The sequence below is a fragment of the Somniosus microcephalus genome, unplaced genomic scaffold (genome assembly GCF_052327205.1).
Source record: "Somniosus microcephalus isolate GS21.2 unplaced genomic scaffold, FLI_Smic_1.0 unresolved_chr3, whole genome shotgun sequence".
In the NCBI taxonomy this organism is placed as follows: Eukaryota; Metazoa; Chordata; class Chondrichthyes; order Squaliformes; family Somniosidae; genus Somniosus; species Somniosus microcephalus.
In genome coordinates this window covers 69,135,642-69,157,619 of record NW_028225181.1, presented here as the reverse complement: position 1 = coordinate 69,157,619, position 21,978 = coordinate 69,135,642, and the positions used below count along the sequence as shown (strand labels likewise).

Genomic DNA, 21,978 nt, shown 5'->3' with positions numbered 1-21,978 from the left:
TAAATGACATAGACGTCAAAGCAAGGAGTCAAGGGAATAAAGCAGATGAGCTGAGCGCACATACATGCACGTGGGAGTTTGATATTACAGGTGTTACTGAGACATGGCTGAACGAAGGACAGGAATGGCAACTCAACATTCCTCGTTACTGGGATATCTGATGAGATGGAGAGGTGGATAAAAAAGAGGCGGACGCAATATTGATTAAAGAATCAATTACAGCTGTGAGGCGGGATGATATCTTTGAAGGATCATCAAGTGAGTCCTTATGTGTTGAACTGAAAAACAAAAAAAGAGGCAATCGCAGTGCTGGTAAGAAGGAGTTAGAAGAGCAAATATGTCGGAAAATTTCTGAAACTTGCAGAAATAGGACAGTAATAGAAGGGGATTTCAACTTCCCTAATAATAACTGGGATAAAAGTACTTTGACAGGTATAGAGGGAGCAGAATTCTTAAATTGTATTCAGGAGGTAATTTTTACCTAGTACATAGCAAGCCCAACAAGAGAGGTGGCGGTTTTGGATCTAGTTTTAGGGAACAAATCTTGGCAGGTGGAAAGGTTATCAATGGGAGTGCATATTTCTGGTAGTGATCATAACTCAGTTATATTTAGGGCAGTTTATAAAAAGGCTAAGGACAGACCAGGAATTAAATTTCTCAATTGGGGCCAAGATAAGTTTACTAAGCTGAGAGGTGATTTAGCCAAGGTGGACTGGAGACAGAAACCTGATGGTAAATTATTATCAGAGCAGTGGGAGGCATTCAAGGAGGTGATAGTGAGGATTCTGCGCAAGTATGTTCTCTTAAAGTAAATGTGAGGGACTAACAAATCTAGAGCACCCTGGATGTCAAGGGGCCTACAGGATAGGATAAAGATTAAAAAAATGAAGATTATGACAGATATCGAGAACGCAATATTGCAGAAAGCCTAGTGGATATAAAAAGTGCAGAAGTGACGTTCAAAAGGAATTTAGAAAAGCAAACAGGGGCCATGAAAAAACATTGGCAAGTAAAATATGTTTTACAAATACGTTAAGAGAAAGGGGATAACAATGTAAGTGTTGGGCCTATTAGGGACAATAAATGTAACCTGTGTGTGGAAGGGGAAGATATGGGTATGGTTCTTAATGAGTACTTTGCGTCTGTTTTCACAAATGAGACGGACGATGCAGACATTGCAATCAGGGGGGAGGTATGTGAAATATTAGAAGAAATAAATAGAGTGAAAGAGGGAGTATTAACGGGTTTAGCCTCTTTGAAAGTGGCTAAAGCTCGAGGCCCGAATGAAATGCATTGCAGACAGTTAAGAGAAGTAAAATCGGAAATAGCAGAGGCACTAACCATTGTTTTCCAATCCTATCTGGTTAGATTATGGTGCCGGAGGACTGGAGGAGTGCTAATGTGGTACCGTTGTTTAAAAAGGAAGAAAGGGATAGACCGAGTCATTTTAGGACAGTCAGCCTAACCTCGGTAGTAGGAAAATTGTATGTAAAATCCCGAGGTCCAGGAAAATCATCATTTAGAAGAACACGGTTTAATCAGGGACAGTTAGCGTCGATTTGTTAAGGGAAGGTCGTGTCTGTCTAATTTGATAGAATTTTTGCGGAGGTAACAGGGAGGTTCGATGACGGTAGTGCATTTGATGTAGTTCATATGTATTTTAGCAAGGCTTTTAATAAGGTCCCATATGGCATACTGGTCGCGAAAGTAAAAGCCCATGGGATCGAAGGCAAAGTGGCAAGTTGGTTCCAATATTGGCTCAGAGGCCGGAAGCAAAGGGCATTGGTCAAAAGGTATTTTTGTGACTGGAAGACTGTTTCCAGTGGGTTTCTGCAGTGTCCAGTGCTGGGTCCTTTGGTGTTAGTGGTATACATCAATGATTTTGACTTGAATGTATGAAGTATGATTAAGAAGTTTGCAGATAATACAAAATTTAGTCGTGTGATTGATAATGAAGAGTAAACCTGTAGACTGCAGGAAGATATCAATGAACTGGAAAGGTGGGCAGAAGAATTGCAAATGGGATTCAACCTGGAAAAGTGTGAGATAATACTTATGGGGAGGGCTAACAAAGCAAGGGAAGACACTATAACTTGTAGGACACTGAGAAGTGCGGAAGATCAGAGGGACCTTGGAGTGCCTGTCCACAGATCCCTGAAGGTAGCAGGAAGGGTCGATAAGCTAGTTAATAAGGCAGAGGGGATACATGCCTTTATTAGCCGAGGCTTAAAATATAAGAGCAGGGAGGTTGTGCTTCATCTCTATAACATATTCGTTAAGCCACAGCTAGAATACTGCGTGCAGTTCTGGTCACCGCATTATAAGAAGGATGTGATTGCACTAGAGCGGGTGCAGAGGATATATGCAAGGATTTTGCCTGGGCTGGGGAATAATTAGCTATGAGAAAATAATGGCATGGATGGGGTTATTTTCATTGGAACAGAGGAGGCTGAGGGGAGGCTTAATTGAGGTGTAAATATTATGAGAGGCCCAGATAGAGTGGACACGACGGACATATTTCCCATAGCAGAAGGGTCAGTAACCAGGGGTGTATAGTTTTAAAGTAGTTGGTCGGAGGTTTTGAGGGGATTTGAGAATTTTGTGAACCCATAGGTTGGTGGGGTCTGGCACTCACTGCCTGAAAGGGTGGTAGAGACAGAGACCCTCAACACATTTAAAATTACTTAGATATGCACTTGAAGTGCCGTAACCTACAGGGCTACGGGCCTAATGCTGGAAACTGGGGTCAGGGTGGATTGCTCTTTGTCGGCCGGCATGGATGATGGAACTAATGGCCTCCTTCTGTGTTGTAAATTTCTATGATTCTATCCTGAACCTGTATCAGCGATGCCCACTGGCGCAGAAGGCTCAAAATGCCCACGGACACAATGTGATCCCCCCTCTCATCTACCTCAAATACTGTCTGAAAGCTGGAGACACTCTGTGTGTTTAACTGAAACATGGAGAGAGTCGGTGTGTATAACACAAGACGATCGTGAGAGTGTGTCTGTCTGATAGGCACCAGACTCTGGGAATCATTCCCAGCTTTGCGCTCCCTGATGTGTACCGTGCTGTACCTGCACTGGGGCTGTTTGATTGGACAATGTAGAGGGAGATATACTCTGTATCAGACCAGTGCTGTAGCTGCACAGGGAGTATTTGATGGGGCAGTGTGGAGGGAACATTACTCTGTATCTGACCAGTGCTGTAACTTCCCTGGGAATGTTTAAAGGGACAGTATACAGGCAACTTACAAAGATGGGAGGGAAAGTAGGGAGTGAGGAGGATACAAAAAACCTGCAAAGGGACATAGACAGGCTAAGTAAGTGGGCAGAGATTCGGCAGATGGGATACAATACTGGAAAGTGTGAGATTATGCACTTTGGCAGCAAAAATCATAGAGCAAGTTATTATCTTAATGGCAAGAAACTGGAAAGTAACGCATTACAAAGGGATCTGGGGGTCCTGGTGCACGAAACTCAAAAATTTAGTATGCAGGTGCAGCAGATGATCAAGAAGGCCAATGGAATGTTGGTTTTTATTGCTAGCAGGATAGAATATAAAAACAGGGAGGTATTGCTGCAGTTATACAAGGTATTGGTGAGACCGCACCTGGAATACTGCATACAGTTTTGGTGTCCATATTTAAGAAAAGACATACTTGCTCTCGAGGTAGTACAAAGAAGGTTCACTCGGTTAATCCCGGGGATGAAGGGGTGGACATATGAGGAGAGGCTGAGTAGATTGGGACTCTACTCATTGGAGTTCCGAAGAATGAGAGGCGATCTGTTTGAAACATATAAGATTGTGAAGGGGCTTGATCGGGTGGATGAGGTGAGGATGTTCCCAATGATGGGTGAAACTAGAACTAGGGGGCATAATCTTAGAATAAGGGGCTGCTCTTTCAAAACTGAGATGAGGAGAAACTTCTTCACTCAGAGGGTAGTAGGTCTGTGGACTTTGCTGCCCCAGAAAGCTGTGGAAGCTACATCATTAAATAAATTTAAAACAGAAATAGCCACTTTCCTAGAAGTAAAGGGAATTAGGGGTTCCGGGGAGCGGGCAGGAAATTGGACATGAGTCTAGGTTCGGATCGATCATGGCCCTGTGGGTGGCGGAGCGGGCCCAGGGGCCGTGTAGCCTGGTCCTGCTCCTACTTCTTGTGTTCTAATTCTGTGTTAGATTTCAGGAGATGGTTTTATTCATAGGGATTAGTGGAGACCTCGGGAATAGGCTGCCAGCTAGGAGTCCTTCAAGAGTAAATTGGGCCTGTTCCTGGCTGGGGTGGAGATTGCCTTTTACAGAAGGTAAGTATTGCAGCAAATATAGGTACAGAGTGATCTCCTGGACGAGTTTCGATCGCCTAGATGGGTCGGAGATGAATTTCCCAGATTTATTCTCCCAAATTGGCCATTGGGTTTTTTACCTGGTTTTTTGCCTCTCCCGGGAGATCACATGGGATCTGGTGGGATGGAGAGTGGAAGTAGATTTGAGGTTAGGATCAGATCAGCCATGATCTTGTTGAATGGCGGAGCAGGCTCGAAAGGCCGATTGGCCTACTCCTGCTCCTATTTCTTATGTTCTTATGTTCTTAACTTTACTCGGTATCAAACACGTGCTGTACCTGCCCTTGGTGTGTGTCTTGGGACAGTATAGAGGGAGCTTTACGCTGTCTCTAAGCCGTGCTGTACCTGCCCTGATACTATTTGATGGGAGAGTGTGGAAGGAGCTGTTCTCTCTATCTGACCAGAACTGTACCTTCCCTGGGAATGTTTGATGGGACATTATAGAGGGTGTTTTACTCTGTATTTAACCCGTGCTGCACCAGCATGGGACTCTTTGATGGGTCAGTGTCAAGGGAGATTTACTCTGCATAACGCATGTTGTGAACCTGCACTGGGAGTGTTGGATGGGGAGTGAAGTGGGAGCGTTACTCTGTAACTAACCAGTGCTGTGCCTTGCCTGGCAGTGGTAGCTGGGGAGTTTAAAGGGAGATTTACTTTGCCATGTGCTGCACTGTATCAGGCTGCGATAGAGCAGAGCCCTGCTCTTTAACAGAGCCTGACATGTGAATCGTACGGACCATAATATCAGAGGAGACTGCATGGTGCATCTGGGCTCTCTGCAATCATTCCACCTATACTGCCTGACATAAAAAGGCCTGGGTAAAAGTGTCTTTTCTCTGATGGGACACTGGGTGGCGCAGCGGCTCCTTAACCAAAGGGACTTGGGTTCAATTATAACTCAGACAGGACGGGTGAAAAATACCTGTCAGGGAAATAAAGAATGTGTGATAGGGAAACTGGAGCGGTGTGGAGGAGCCTCGGTGAAAGGAAATCAGCAAAGTCTAAGTTAGTCAATTTTTCATTTCAGATTTATTAACAATTTCACAGCATACAATTTACAGAGAATGGTTTAAAAAGGTAACACAAAGTGAATATAATAACTGAGCGTCACATTGAGAACTGAATACATGTGGTCTGAGCTGCAAGTTATCTGTACATCTCTTACAGACACCAGAGAGAGAAAACAGGGGCTCCACATAAAGGGAAGGGAACAATTGTGAATTAGAATAGAAAAAAGTGACTTACTTACATGTGAAACATTCAAACAACTCTAAGATACATATACATTATAGCCCCGATTATCTCACACATTTCAAACAAAAAGACGGAATTCAAGGTTATATTTTTCTCAGCTATAGATTCGGATCTTTATAACTGAAGACATTTTACTTTGAGAATCAACAAGTGGAAATATTTTATTTTCAGAACACAGCGATGTTAATAAACAGATGAGGAAAATCCATGGCATCTGAAATTCAGCCCATCACTTGACCTTTAAAAGAGGGATAAAAGAATGAAGCAGGACTTTAGTGGTCTAGGATAATTATCTCAGTATTTTTATCAATGAAACTTTCAGAGATTTGTCAAACCGCTTCAGTCATGTCGAAGTTTGAGTGGGTTGAATCTTCTCACCTTCACCAGCGTGACAGCAGCGCTGTAGAAAATGCTCAGGAAGAACAGGAGGATGAATGTGGAAGCGGTTGTCCAAATATTGCCACTCTCGTCCTCATAGTCTTCAATCCAGATGTGGTCTGAGGAATCTACGGGGATGTAGAGGAGGAAATAAATTCAGATCATTTTTAATCCAAGATATCATATAATTATGGTGTGTGGGTGTTTTGTGTGTTAATGCGGGTGTCTGTGTGTGTTTTGTGTAATGGTGTGAGTGTGTTGTGTGTGTTAATGCGGGTGCCTGTGTGTGTTTTGTGTAAGCGTGTGAGTGTATTGTGTGTTTTAATGCAGGAGCCTGTGTGTGTTTTGTGTAAGGGTGTGTGTGTGTTTTGTGTGTTAATGCGGGTGTCTGTGTGTGTTTTGTGTAAGGGTGTGTTTGAGTTGTGTGTTTTAATGTGGGTGCCTGTGTGTGTTTTGTGCAAGGGTGAGTGTGTTGTGTGTTTTAATGCGGGTCTCTGTGTGTGTTTTGTGTAAGGGTTTGTGTGTGTTGTGTGTGTTAATGCTGGTGCTGTGTGTTTGTTTAAGGGTGTGTGCGTGTTTTGTGTATTAATGCGAGTGTCTGTGTGTGTTTTGTGTAAGGGTGTGTGTTTGTTGTGTGTATTAATGCGGGTGTCTGGGAGTGTTGAGTGTAAGGGTGTGAGTGTGTTGTGTGTTTTAATGTGGGTGCCTGTGTGTGTTGTGTGTGTTAATGTGGGTGCCATTGTGTGTTTTGTGTAAGGGTGTATGTGTGATTTGTGTGTTAATGCGGGTGTCTGTGTGTGTTTTGTGTAAGGGTGTGTGTGTGTTTTGTGTATTAATGCGAGTGTCTGTGTGTGTTTTGTGTAAGGGTGTGTGTGTGTTGTGTGTATTAATGCGGGTGTCTGTGTTTGTTTTGTGTAAGGGTGCATGTGTGTTGTGTGTGTTAATGCAGGGGTCTGTGTGTGTTTTGTGTCTTGTTGATGTTTCTGTTAATGTGGGTCTCTGTGTGTGTTTTGTGTTAGTGTTTGTGTTGTGAGAGTGGTACTGCAGGGTTTTACGTGTGTTTTGTGTAAGGGTGTGTGTGTTTGTGTGTGCTATTGTGGGTGTCTTTGTCTGTTTGTGTAAGGGTGTGTGTGTGTTTTATCCGTTATTGTGGGTGTCTGTTTATGTTTTGTGTTAGGGTTTGTGTGTTGATTTGTGTGTTAATGCTGGTGTCTTTGTGTTTTGTGTAATTCTGTATGTGTGTTAATATGTGTTAATGCAGTTGTCTGAGTTTTGTGCGTAAGCGAGTGTGTGTGATGATGTGTGTTTAATGCGGGGTTATGTGTGTGTTTTGTGTAAGTGTGTGTGTGTGTTCTGTATCAAAATGCGGGTCTCTGTGTGTGTTTTGTATAAGGGTGTATGCTCGATGATGTGCGTGTTTTTGTAAGGGTGTGTGTGTATTTATGTGTGTGTTAATACGGGTGCCTGTTTGTGTTTTGTGTAAGTGTGTGTGTGTGTGTTGATGTGTGTGTCAATGCGGATCTCTATGTGTGTTATTTGCAAGGTTGTGTTTGAGTTGATGTTTTTGTTAATGCGGGTGTCTGTGTGTGTTTGTGTAATATTGTGTGCATGTGTTGATATATGTTTTAACGTGGGGTTCTCTGTGCGTTTTGTGTAAATGTGTGTATTGTGTGTGTTAATGCGGGTATGTGTGTATTTTGTACGATTGTGTGCGTTGATATGTGTGTTAATGTGGGTGTCCGTGTGTGTTATGTGTAAGGGCGTGTGTGTTTTGTGTGTTAATGAGGGTGTCTGTTTGTGTTGTGTGTAAGGGTGTGTGTGTGAGTTGTGTGTGTTAATGCAGGTGTCTCTGTGTGTTTTGTGCAAGGGTGTGTGTGTGTTGTGTTTGTTTTTGCGAGTGTCTGTGTGAGTCTTGTGTAAGCGTGTGTGGGTGTTGATGTGTGTTTTAAGGTGGGTGTCGGTGTTTGTTTTCTGTAAGTGTGTGCGAGTTGATGTGTTTGTTTATGCGGGGGACTGTGTGTGTTTTGTGTAATGGTGTATGTGTTGATGTGTGTTTATGCAGGTGTATGTGTGTGTTTTGTGTAAGGATTTGTGTGTGTGTGTTTTGACATGTGTTAATGCGGGTGTCTGTGCGTGTTTTGTGTAAGGATTTGTGTGTGTGTTGATGTGTGTGCTAATGCGGGGGTCTGTGTGTATTTTGTGTAACGGTGTGTGTATGTTGTTGTGTGTTAATATGGGTGTCGGTGTGTGTTTTGTGTAAGGATGTGTGTTTGTTGATGTGTGCTAATGCTGGTGTCTGTTTGTGTATTGTGTAAGGGTTTGTGTGTGTTGATGTGTGTGTCAATGTGGTGTCTGTGTGTGTATTGTGTAAGGATGTGTGTTTGTTGATGTGTGTGTTAATGCGGGTGTCTGTCTGTGTTTTGTGTAAGGGTGTGTTTTTTTATGTATGTGTTAATGCTGGTGTCTGTGTGTTTTGTGTAAGTGTGTGTGTGTTGTGTGTGTTAATGCTGGTGTCTGTGTGCGTTTTGTGTAAGGGTGTGTGTGTTGATATGTGTGTTAATGCGGGTGTCTGTGTGTGTTTCGTGTAAGTGTGTGTCTGTTGATGAGTGTGTCAATGCTGGTGTCTCTGGGTGTTTTGTGTAATGGTGTGTGTGTCTGTTGATATGTGTTAATTCGGGTGTCTGTGTGTGTTTTGTGTAATGGTGTGTGTGTCTGTTGATGTGTGTTAATGCGGGTGTCTTTGTGTGTTTGTGAAAGGGTCTGAGTGTGCTGATATGTGTGTTAATGTGGGTGTCTGTGTGTGTTTCATGTAAGTGTGTGTGTCTGTTGATGAGTGTGTCAATGCTGGTGTCTCTGGGTGTTTTGTGTAATGGTTTGTGTGTCTGTTGATGTGTGTTAATGCAGGTGTCTGTGTGTGTTTTGTGTAAGGATGTGTGTTTGTTGATGTGTGTGTTAATGTGGGTGTCTGTCTGTGTTTTGTGTAAGTGTGTGTGTGTGTTATGTGTGTTACTGTGGGTGTCTGTCTGTGTTTTGTGTAAGGGTGTGTGTGCCTGTTGATGTGTGTTAATGTGGGTGTCTGTGTATGTTTGTATTGATGTTTGTGTTAATGATGGTGTCTGTGAGTTTGTGAAAGGGTGTGTGTGTTGATGTGTGTTAATGTGGGTGTCTGTGTGTGTTTTGTGTAAGGGTTTGTTTGTGTGTTGATGTGTGTGTTAATGCGGGTGTCTGAGTGTTTTTGTGTAAGTGCTTGTTTGTCTGTTAATGCAGGTGTCTGTGTGTGTTTGTGTAAGTGTTTGTTTGTGTGCTGATGTATGTGTTAATGTGGGTGTCTGTGAGTTTTTGTGTAAGGGATTGTTTGTGTGTTGAGTTTGATAACACGGGTGTCTGTGTGTTCTTGGATAAGAATGTGTATGTGTTGTGTGTGTGTTAATGCTGGTGTCTGTATGTGTTTTGTGTAAGTGTGTGTGTGTGTGTTGATGTGCCGGTAATGCACGTGTCTGTGTGTATTCTGTGTAAGGGTGTGTATGTTGATGGATGTGTTAATGCGGATGTCTGTGTGCGCTTGTATTGTGTGTGTGTGTTGATGTGAGTTTTTATGTGAGTGTCTGTTTGTGCTTCGTGTAAGGGTGTGTGTATGTGGAAGTGTGCGTTAATGTGGGTGTCTGTGTGTGCTTTGTGTAAGTGTATGTGCCTTGATGTGTGCATAAATGCGGGTGTCTGTGTGTGCTTTTTGTAAGTGTGTGTGTTGATGATTGTGTTAATGCGGGTGTCTGTTTGTGTTTTTTATAAGAGTGTGTGTGTGTTGATGTGTGTGTTAATGTGCATGTTTCTGTGTGCTTTGTGTAAGTGTGTGCGTGTGTTGATATTTATGTTAATGCAGGTGTCTATGTCTGTTTTATATAAGGGTCTGTGTGTGTTGATATTTATGTTAATGTGGGTTCCTGTGTGTGTTTTTTGTAAGGGTGTCTGTGTTGATGTTTGTGTTAATGCGGGTGTCTCTGTGTGTGATTTGTGCAAGGGTGTGTGTGTGTTGATGTGTGTGTTAATGCGGGTGTCTGTGTGTGTTTTATGTAAGTGTGTGTGTGTGTTGATGTTTGTGTTAATGCGGGTGTCTGTGTGTGTTTGGTGTAATGGTCTGTGTGTGTTGATATTTACATTACTGTGGGTGTCTGTGTGTGTTTTGTGTAAGTGTGTGTGTATTGATGTGTGTGTTAATGTGGGTGTCGGTGTGTGTTTTTTGTAAGTGTGTGTGTATTGATGTGTTTGTTAATTTGGGTGTCAGTGTGTGTTTTGTGTACGTGTGTGTGTCTTGATGTGTGTGTTAATTTGGGTGTCTGTTTGTGTTTTGTGCAAATGTGTATGTTGAAATTTGTGTTAATGCAGGAGCCTGTGTGTGCTTTTTTTTAATGAGTGTGTGTGTTGATGTGTGTGCTCATGCAGGTGTCTGTGTGTCTCTTCTGTAAGTGTGTCTGTGTCGATGTTTCTGCTTATATGAGTGAATGTGTGTGTTTGTTAATCCGGGTGTGTGTGTTTGTTTTCTGTAAGTGTGTGTTAATGTATATGTTTGTGCGGGTGTCTGTGTGTGTGTGTATTAATGTGAGTGTCTGTTTGTGTGTGTTAATATGGGTGTCCGCGTGTGTTTTGTATAATTGTGTGTTAATGTGTATGTTTGTGCGTGTGTCTGTGTGTGTGTTATTGTGGGTGTCTGTTTGTGTGTGTTAATACGGGTGTCTGTGTGTGCTTTGTGTAAGTGTGTGTGTATTGATGTGTGTGTTAATATGAGTGTCTGTGTGTGTTATGTGTAAGTGTGTGTGTATTGATGTGTGTGTTAGGGTGAGTGTCTGTGTGTGTTGATGTGTAAGTGTGTGTGTATTGATGTGTGTGTTAATGTGAGTGTCTGCGTGTGCTTTGTGTAAGTGTGTGTGTATTGATGTGTGTGTTAATAGGAGTGTCTGTGTGTGTTTATGTGTAAGTGTGTGTGTATTGATGTGTGTGTCATAGAGTCATAGAGTTTTCAGCACAGAAAGAGGCCCTTCGGCCCATCGTGCCTGCGCCGCCCATCCCTCCCTGTCCAGTCTAATCCCATTTTCCAGCATTTGGTCCATAGCCTTGTATGCAATGGCATTTCAAGTGCTCATCCAAATGCTTCTTGAATGTTGTGAGGGTTCCTGCCTCTACCACCCTTTCAGGCAGTGAGTTCCAGCTTCCAACCACCCTCTGGGTGAAAAAGTTCCTCCTCAAATCCCCCCTAAATCTCCTGCCCCTTACCCTGAATCTGTGCCCCCTTGTTATTGACCCCCCTACTAAGGGGAAAAGTTCCTCTTTATCTACCCTATCTATGCCCCTCATCATTTTGTACACCTCAATCAGGTCCCCCCTCAGCCTTCTTTGCTCCAAGGAAAACAACCCCAGCCTGTCCAGTCTCTCTTCATAGCTGAGGCGCTCCATCCCAGGTAACATCCTGGTGAATCTTCTCTGCACCCTCTCCAAAGCAATCACATCCTTCCTATAGTGAGGCGACCAGAACTGCACACAGTACTCCAGCTGTGGCCTCACCAGCGTTTTGTACAGCTCCATCATAACCTCCCTGCTCTTATATTCTATGCCTCTGCTAATGAAGGCAAGTATCCCATAAGCCTTTTTAACCACCTTATCTACCTGTTCCGCTGCCTTCAGGGAATTATGTACATGTACACCAAGGTCCCTCTGACCCTTTGTACTTCCTAGGGTCCTACCACTCATTGTGTATTCCCTTGCCTTATTTGTCCGTCCAAAATGCATCACCTCGCACTTTTCCGGGTTAAATTCCATTTGCCACTTTTCCGCCCATCTGACCAACCCGTTAATATTGTCCTGCAGCCTGAGGCTTTCCTCCTCGCAATTTACCACCCCACCAATTTTCGTGTCATCCGCGAACTTACTGATCATACCCTTTACATTCTCATCCAAATCATTAATGTAGATCACAAACAGCAAGGGACCCAGCACCGATCCCTGAGGTACCCCACTGGACACAGGCTTCCAGTCACAAAAGCAACCTTCGACCATCACCCTCTGCCTCCTGCCACTCAGCCAGTTTAGGATCCAACGCGCCAAGGCCCCCTGGATCCCATGGGCTCTTACCTTCTTGACCAGTCTCCTATGCGGGACCTTGTCAAAAGCTTTACTGAGGGTGAGTGTCTGTGTGTGTTGATGTGTTAGTGTGTGTGTATTGATGTGTGTGTTAGGGTGTGTGCTGTGTGTGTTGATGTGTAAGAGTGTGTGTATTGATGCGTGTGTTAATAGGAGTGTCTGATGATGTGTAAGTGCGTGTGTATTGATGTGTGTTTTAGGGTGAGTGTCTGTGTGTACTTTGTGTAAGGGTGTGTGTATTGATGTGTGTGTTAATACAGGTGTCTGTGTGTGCTTTGTGTAAGTATGTGTGTATTGATGTGTGTGTTAGGGTGAGTGTCTGTGTGTACTTTGTGTAAGGGTGTGTGTATTGATGTGTGTGTTAATACAGGTGTCTGTGTGTGCTTTGTGTAAGTATGTGTGTATTGATGTGTGTGTTAGGGTGAGTGTCTGTGTGTGCTTTGTGTAAGGGTGTGTGTATTGACGTGTGTGTTAATACAGGTGTCTGTGTGTGCTTTGTGTAAGTGTGAGTGTATTGATGTGTGTGTTAGGGTGAGTGTCTGTGTGTTGATGTGTAAGTGTGTGTGTATTGATGTGTGTGTTAGGGTGAGAGTCTGTGTTTTGATGTGCTAGTGTGTGTGTATTGATGTGTGTGTTAATATGAGTGTCTGTGTGTGTTTAAGTGTAAGTGTGCACAGAGAGGGTGGAATGCAACATTTCAACCGATGGTCCTCAGCAACATCAGGGACACAACCGTGATAAATGAGAAGTGGAGTCAATCATCAGCATGTATCTGGTCTAACATAATAATATATTACTTTACAAATAAAAGGGACAAATTTATCCCAAACCCTATATAAAAATAGCATGTTGAATATATTTTTTTACAATATGATTCTCATGCGGCATTTTGAACAGTTTTGAACAGTGAGTTAGAAGCTGCTTTTTAACTAACGATAACTGAGTACATAGAATAGATATTGGGTCACCTCCCCTTTTTCTCTCTCGGGAGTGTGGGTTAAAGAGGGTTATCAATAGCCCTTTGCCCTCTCTCTGGTGGGGGACTGCGAGGTACAGTGGGTTACCAAATGCCCTTTCCCCTCTCTCTGGTGTGTGCGTGGAAGTACAGTTGGTTAAATATTGCCCTTTCCCCTCTCTCTGGTGTGTGCGTGGAAGTACAGTGGGTTAATTATTGCCCTTTCCCCTCTCTCTGGTGTGTGTGTGGAAGTGCAGTGGGTTAAATATTGCCCTTTCCCCTCTCTGGTGTGTGTGTGGAGGTACAGTGGGTTAAATATTGCCCTTTCCCCTCTCTCTGGTGTGTGCGTGGAAGTACAGTGGGTTAAATATTGCCCTTTACCCTCTCTCTGGTGTGTGTGTGGAAGTACAGTGGATTACCAAATGCCCTTTCCCCTCTCTCTGGTGTGTGCGTGGAAATACACTGTGTTAAATATTGCCCTTTCCCCTCTCTCTGGTGTGTGTGTGGAAGTACAGTGGGTTAAATATTGCCCTTTCCCCTCTCTCTGGTGTGTGCGTGGAAGTACAGTGGGTTAAATATTGCCCTTTCCCCTCTCTCTGATGTGTGTGTGGAAGTACAGTGGGTTATATATTGCCCTTTCCCCTCTCTCTGGTGTGTGTGTGGAAGTACAGTGGGTTATATATTGCCCTTTCCCCTCTCTCTGGTGTGTGTGTGGAAGTACAGTGAGTGAAATATTGCCCTTTACCCTCGCTCCAGTGCGGGAGTGGAGAAAAATTAGGTTAACAATTGTCCTTTCCCATCTCTCAGTGGGGGATTGAATGTACAGTGGGTTAACAAATGCCATTTCCCCTCTCTCTGGTGTGTGCGTGGAAATACAGTGGGTTAAATATTGCCCTTTACCCTCTCTCCGGTGAGTGAGTGGAGAACAATTAGGTTAACAATTGTCCTTTCCCATTTCTCTGGTGGGGGAATGAATGTACAGTGGGTTAACAAATGCCATTTCCCCTCTCTCTGGTGGGGGAATGTGTGGTACTGTGAGTTAATATTTGCTCTTTGCCCTCTGTCTGGTGGGGCAGTTAATGGGTTAACAAGAGCTCTTTCCCCTCTCTCAGGTGTGGGAGTTGTGGTACAGTGGGTTAAAAATTGCCCTTTGCTCTATCTTTGGTGGGGGGTGTGGAGATACACTGGGTTAACTATTGACCTTTCCCAACTCTCTGGTGGGGTGTTGTGTTACAGTGGGTTAGCAATTGCCCTTTCCTCTCTCTTGGGTAGGCGAGTGGTAGTACAGTGGGCTAACAATTGCCCTTTCCTCTCTCTCTGGTGGGGTGTTTGGTACAGTGGGTTATAAATTGCCCTTTCCTCTCTCTCTGGTAGGGGAGTGGTGGTAAATTGGGTTAACAATTGCCCTTTCCTCTCTCTCTGGTGTGGTGTTGTGGTACAGAGGGTTAACAATTGCACTTTCCTCTCTCTCTGGTAGGGGAGTGGTGGTAAATTGGGTTAACAATTGCCCTTTCCCATCTCTCTGGTGTGGTGTTGTGGTACAATGGGTTAATAATTGCCTTTACCTCGCTCTCTGATAGGGGAGTAGGGGTACAGTGGGTTAACAATTGTTCTTTCCACTCTCTCTCTGGTGTGGTGTTGTGGTACAATGGGTTAACCATTGTACTTTCCCCTCTCTCTGGTGGGGGAGTTGTGGTACATTGGGTTAACCATTGTTCTTTCCCCTCTCTCTGGTGGGGGAGTTGTGGTACATTGGGTTAACAATTGCCCTTTCCTCTCTCTCTGGTAGGGGTGTGGTCGTACAGTGGGTTAACATTTGCCCTTTCCTCTCTCTCTGGTGTGGTGTTGTGATACAGTGGGTTAACAATTGCCCTTTCCTCTCTCTCTGGTGTGGTGTTGTGATACAGTGGGTTTACATTTGCCCTTTCCTCTCTCTCTGGTGTGGTGTTGTGGTACAATGGGTTAACAATTGCCCTTTCCTCTCTCTCTGGTGTGGTGTTGTGATACAGTGGGTTAACAATTGCACTTTCCTCTCTCTCTGGTGTGGTGTTGTGGTACAGAGGGTTAACAATTGCCCTTTCCCCTCTCTCTGGTGTGGTGTTGTGGTACAGAGGGTTAACAATTGCACTTTCCTCTCTCTCTGGTAGGGGAGTGGTGGTAAATTGGGTTAACAATTGCCCTTTCCCATCTCTCTGGCGTGGTGTTGTGGTACAATGGGTTAATAATTGCCTTTACCTCGCTCTCTGATAGGGGAGTAGGGGTACAGTGGGTTAACAATTGTTCTTTCCACTCTCTCTCTGGTGTGGTGTTGTGGTACAATGGGTTAACCATTGTACTTTCCCCTCTCTCTGGTGGGGGAGTTGTGGTACATTGGGTTAACAATTGCCCTTTCCTCTCTCTCTGGTAGGGGTGTGGTCGTACAGTGGGTTAACATTTGCCCTTTCACATATCTCTGAAGGGGAGTTGTGGTACAGTGGGTTAACAATTGCCCTTTCCTCTCTCTGGTAGGGGAGTTGTGGTACATTGGGTTAACAATTGACCTTTCCACTCTCTCTCTTGTGGTGGGGGAGTGGGTGTACAATGTGTTCACAATTGCACTTTCCTTTCTCTCTGGTGGGGGAGTGGGGGTGCAGTGGGTTTACAATTGCACGTTCCTCTCGCTCTTGTAGAGGAGTGGGTGTACTGTGGGTTAACAATTGCACTTTCCTCTCTCTCTTGTAGAGGAGTGGGTGTACTGTGGGTTAACAATTGCACTTTCCTCTCTCTCTTGTAGAGGAGTGGGTGTACAATGGGTTAACAATTGCCCTTTCCTCTCTCTCTGGCAGGGGTGTTGTTGTACATTGGGTTAACAATTGCCCTTTCCTCTCTCTGGCAGGGAGTTGTGGTCCAGTGGGTTAACAATTGCCCTTTCCCCTCTCTCTGGTAGGGCAGTTGTGGTACAGTGGGTTAACAATTGCCCTTTCCTCTCTCTCTCTGGCAGGGAGTTGTGGTACAGTGGGTTAACAATTGCCCTTTCCCCTCTCTCTCTGGCAGGGAGTTGTGGTACAGTGGGTTAACAATTGCTCTTTCCCCTCTCTCTCTGGCAGGGAGTTGTGGTACAGTGGGTTAACAATTGCTCTTTCCCCTCTCTCTCTGGCAGGGAGTTGTGGTACAGTGGGTTAACAATTGCTCTTTCCCCTCTCTCTCTGGCAGGGAGTTGTGGTACAGTGGGTTAACAATTGCCCTTTCCCCTCTCTCTCTGGCAGGGAGTTGTGGTACAGTGGGTTAACAATTGCTCTTTCCCCTCTCTCTCTGGCAGGGAGTTGTGGTACAGTGGGTTAACAATTGTTCTTTCCCCTCTCTCTGGTGGGGAGTTGTGGTACAGTGGGTTAACAATTGTTCTTTCCCCTCTCTCTGGTGGGGGAGTTGTGGTACAATGGGTTAACAATTGTTCTTTCCCCTCTCTCTCTGGCAGGGAGTTGTGGTACAGTGGGTTAACAATTGCTCTTTCTCCTCTCTGTGGTAGGGGAGTTGTGGTACAGTGGGTTAACAATTGCCCTTTCCCCTCTCTCTGGTGGGGAAGTTGGGGTACAGTGGGTTAACAATTGCCCTTTCCTCTCTCTCTGTTGGGGAAGTTGGGGTACAGTGGGTTAACAATTGCCCTGTCCCCTCTCTGTGGTAGGGCAGTTGTGGTACAGTGGAATAACACATGCCCTGTCCTGTCTCTCTGTTAGGGAGTTGTGGTACATTGGGTTAACAATTGCCCTTTCCTCTCTCTCTGGTAGGGGAGTTGTGGTACAGTGGGTTAACATTTGCCCTTTCCTCACTCTCTGGTAGGGGAGTAGTGGTACAGTGGGTTAACAATTGCCCTTTCCTCTCTCTCTGGTAGGGGAGTTGTGGTACAGTGGGTTAACAAATGCACTTTCCCCTCTCTGTGGTAGGGGAGTTGTGGTACAGTGGGTTAACAATTGCCCTTTCCCCTCTCTCTCTGGTAGGGCAGTTGTGGTACAGTGGGTTAACAAATGCACTTTCCCCTCTCTGTGGTAGGGCAGTTGTGGTACAGTGGGTTAACAATTGCCCTTTCCCCTCTCTCTGGAAGGGGTGTTGTTGTACAGTGGGTTAACAATTGCCCTTTCCCCTCTCTCTGGAATGGGAGTTGTGGTACAGTGGGTTAACAATTGCACTTTCCCCTCTCTCTGGTAGGAGTGTTGTGGTACAGTGGGTTAACAATTGCCCTTTCCCCTCTCTCTGGTAGTGGAGTTGTGGTACAGTGGGTTAACAATTGCACTTTCCTGTCTTTCTGGTAAGGGTTTTGTGGTACACTGGGTTAACAATTACCTTTTCCCCTCTCTGTTAGGGGAGTTGTGGTACAGTGGGTTAACAATTGCACTTTCCCCTCTCTGTTAGGGGAGTTGTGGTACAGTGGGTTAACAATTGCACTTTCCCCTCTCTCTGGTAGGGGTGTTGTGGTACAGTGGGTTAACAATTGCCTTTCCTCACTCTCGGGTAGGGGAGTGGCTCTACCATGGGTTAACAATTGCCCTTTCCTCTCTCTCTGTTAGGGGAGTTGTGGTACAGTGGGTTAACACTTGCACTTTCCCCTCTCTCTAGAAGGGGAGTTGTGGTACAGTGGGTTAACAATTGTCCTTTCCTCTCTCTCTAGAAGGGGAGTTGTGGTACAGTGGGTTAACAATTGTCCTTTCCTCTCTCTCTGGTAGGGGTGTTGTGGTACAGTGGGTTAACAATTGCCTTTCCTCACTCTCGGGTAGGGGAGTGGCTCTACCATGGGTTAACAATTGCCCTTTCCTCTCTCTCTGTTAGGGGAGTTGTGGTACAGTGGGTTAACAGTTGCACTTTCCCCTCTCTCTAGAAGGGGAGTTGTGGTACAGTGGGTTAACAATTGTCCTTTCCTCTCTCTCTGGTAGGGGTGTTGTGGTACAGTGGGTTAACAATTGCCTTTCCTCACTCTCGGGTAGGGGAGTGGCTCTACCATGGGTTAACAATTGCCCTTTCCTCTCTCTCTGTTAGGGGAGTTGTGGTACAGTGGGTTAACAGTTGCACTTTCCCCTCTCTCTAGAAGGGGAGTTGTGGTACAGTGGGTTAAGAATTGCACTTTCCCCTCTCTCTAGAAGGGGAGTTGTGGTACAGTGGGTTAAGAATTGCACTTTCCCCTCTCTCTGGTAGTGGAGTTGTGGCACAGTGGGTTAACAATTGCACTTTCCCCTCTCTCTAGAAGGGGAGTTGTGGTACAGTGGGTTAACAATTGCACTTTCCCCTCTCTCTAGAAGGGGAGTTGTGGTACAGTGGGTTAACAGTTGCACTTTCCCCTCTCTCTAGAAGGGGAGTTGTGGTACAGTGGGTTAACACTTGCACTTTCCCCTCTCTCTGGCAGGGAGTTGTGGTACAGTGGGTTAAGAATTGCACTTTCCCCTCTCTCTAGAAGGGGAGTTGTGGTACAGTGGGTTAACAATTGCCCTTTCCTCTCTCTCTGTTAGTGGAGTTGTGGTACATTGGGTTAACACTTGCCCTTTCCCCTCTCTCTAGAAGGGGAGTTGTGGTACAGTGGGTTAAGAATTGCACTTTCCCCTCTCTCTAGAAGGGGAGTTGTGGTACAGTGGGTTAAGAATTGCACTTTCCCCTCTCTCTGGTAGTGGAGTTGTGGTACAGTGGGTTAACAAATGCCCTTTCCTCTCTCTAGAAGGGGAGTTGTGGTACAGTGGGTTAACACTTGCACTTTCCCCTCTCTCTAGAAGGGGAGTTGTGGTACACTGGGTTAAGAATTGCACTTTCCCCTCTCTCTAGAAGGGGAGTTGTGGTACAGTGGGTTAAGAATTGCACTTTCCCCTCTCTCTAGAAGGGGAGTTGTGGTACAGTGGGTTAAGAATTGCACTTTCCCCTCTCTCTAGAAGGGGAGTTGTGGTACAGTGGGTTAAGAATTGCACTTTCCCCTCTCTCTGGTAGTGGAGTTGTGGCACAGTGGGTTAACAAATGCCCTTTCCTCTCTCTCTGGTAGGGGTGTTGTGGTACAGTGGGTTAACAACAGGCAGGCAAATGGTCATCGACCTGAAACGTTAACTATTTCTCTCTGCACAGATGCCGCCTGAATGCTGAGAATTTCCAGCATTTCCTGTTTTTATCTAAGATTTCCACCATCTGCAGTATTCTGCTATTGAACGAGAAATGCGGAGACCGAGATCTTAATCTGCTGCTTTTGTTTGTCGGAAATGGGAATTTTAAGCTTCCCCCAGCGGGAGGAAAGTTGCTGAAGTTACGTTGAGTAAAGTTTTATGAGAAAGCTTCATTTTATCTCTAACTCACGGTGAATCTGAGCAGGGAGCGCTGACTATACAAGCCATGGACCCAAGACCCAAAAACTCCCAACTTCAGATACAAAGCCCGCCCCTTGACAACAATGGGAAGCACAACTTACTAAGTGGCTGTGTTTTTAACTCACGGTTGGAAGACAACGCATTTATTGATATTTATTTAAGAACGGAAATGCAATCGAGAGTTTCTCATTGACAAGAATTGACGGTGTCCATCAGTATAAGGGAAATGTTCAGAAAACTTGGTTTACCACTGGATTTATTGACCGTTCTGGTGATGATCTTCAAGGGGATCGCTTCATGTCCCACCACACAGGAGTAGGAAGCGCCGTTGGCCCACTCCTCCGCTGCAATGGATAACAGGCTGTAGATGAAGAAGGAACTGCTGCCGTTCTCCGCCAACACCTCGGTGTTCTTGTAGTTGCTGGAATTGAGCGGCTTGTCATTGACGGTCCACTTGATGAAGATCTCTCGGGGGGAGAAACCTCTCGCTAAGCAGGTGAGGGTGACGGACCTCTGTGTGGAGATTTCTTCTGACGAGGGCAGGAGGACAGACACGGATGGTTGACGCAGATCTTGAGCTGCAGGACAATTAGAATAAAGGAGAATAAGCTGGAGAATTCCAGAGACAATGAAAGCGGTGGTTAGATGTGAGGGAAATGTGATTCACGCTGAATTTTAAAGTACATATTTTCCCCTCTGGATCCTGTCCGGTTTTCAACCCGCAGTTGAGGGATATGCAATCCTTCTCTCTGAGAGCTTGAATAGTTGAATTCACAGCACAGAAACTGGCCATTCGGCCCAACAAATCTGGGCAGGTGTTTATGCTCCACAGGAGACACCTCCCACCTTACTTCATCTAACCACAATAGCATATCGTTCTATCACCTTTTCCCTCATGGGCTTATCTACTTTCCCCTTAGGTGAATTATTTCGGGTCCCAGAATGTTTAGTTAGTGGAATTACCAATCTGAATTATCAGAGTGGTCCATTAAAGCTCTTACTATAATGAATTGGCCCGTATACATACACAGGAAATAGCCACAGTGTCTCACTTATTGCTACACTCTCACTGCTCACCTGTTTCCTTGTGGATGGAATCGCTTATAGCAGTCGGCATATCCTGATGGCTCACCACGCAGGAGAACTCATCCCCACTCAGCCAGGCTTGTGTCGAGATGTTTATGTTGCTGATGACGCTGTTGGGTTCCTCTCCGGGTTGAATGGCAATTTCTGATTTCAAAGTCTCCTTTCCTCGGGTCCAGGACACGGTGAATCCATAAGGAGCATTAGACACGACGCAGGTTAAGATCACCATCGTCTCCAGTAAGACCTGTTCTAGTGATGGCTGTCGAAGCATAATCAGTGGATCGCTGTTTGTGATAGGATCTGTGAAATGGAAATGAAAGTCAAGCAAAGCTTCATCTTCAGAATCTGGACACCAGCATTCAGCCATTACTGGCTCAAGGAGATTCAATCACCATTGTGAATTCACCCTGTCGCTGTTGCTTAAACACCATCGTTATTGGATAGACAAAGAAATGGCACCGAATCCGGCTAACTCATTAACATTTCCTGAGTATTTGCACCCAGAGCTTCCTGTAATCTGCTGTGAAGCAAATACGTGGCGTAAAAAAAAGAATAAATTCAAGCGCAATTGTGTTACGCACTAACTAGAGCTCTTGCCGAAATCCATTGCTCCTTTATGCCGGTCTATAGGTCCTGGTGCCCAAACACATCTCTGATCATTATAATGCATCTGCCCCAAGGTGTCAGGAGCTCGAAAATTACACTGCTTCAAAACGGCTGTCAAATAAAATCCAGGATTTTAGGTGGAACAGGAAAAAAGTGAATTTCCTGTTTTCTTGTTATGATTTTTGGGGCGATGAATATGTGCAGGAACCTGTTGCAGCCCCCATCAGAGGAGAGGTGATACGTCGGGAGAATGGAGCTCCAAGGCCTCTTTTGTGGTGGGGAATGATTTGAAATGCCGTGGTGTGTTAGTTTGCTAATTTGTGTCATTAGCGAGCATTTCTCATGTCTGGTGTGACAGTCAGAATGAAGTATGACCGCAGGGCAGCAATAGGAACACAGGAATAGGAGGTGGGCATTCATCCCATCCAGCTTGTTCTGTTATTCAATGAGATCATGGCGGATTTGCACCTGAACACCATCTACCAGCTTTCTTTCTGTAACCCTTGATAACCTTGCCTAACAAAAATCTATCAATCTCTGTTTTGCTATTTTCAGTTGCCGCCCATCCTCAACGTCATTTGGGGGAGAGATTGTGAGATACAGTGGTATAACAAATGCCCTTTCCTCTCTCACTGGTGGATGACTGGAGAACCAGTGGCTTCACAATTGCCCTCTCCCCACTCGAAGGTGGGTAGTGGCAGTTACAGTGGTATAACAGTTGCCCTTTCCTCATTCTCTGGTGGGTGAGTGGAGATTCAGTGGGTTAAGAATTGCCCTTCCCCCTCTCTCTGTTGGGGGAGTGGGAGTTACAATGGTATAACAATTGCCCTTTATTCTCTCTCTGGTGGGTGAGTGGAGATACAGTGGGTATAACAATTGCACTTTCCCCTCTCTCTGTTGGGGGAGTGGGAGG

The 21,978-nt window shown here is 45.0% G+C and overlaps 1 gene segment (V, D, J or C); it reads right to left on the bottom strand.

The window, feature by feature from the left end:
* Positions 1–5,369: 5,369 nt before the first annotated feature.
* On the bottom strand, positions 5,370–20,841 carry LOC147091894 (Ig heavy chain C region, membrane-bound form-like). The segment is given in 4 exon segments: positions 5,370–5,838; positions 5,979–6,106; positions 19,622–19,951; positions 20,451–20,841. Coding segments are annotated over 4 exon segments (843 nt in total).
* Between the last annotated feature and the right edge of the window lie 1,137 nt (positions 20,842–21,978).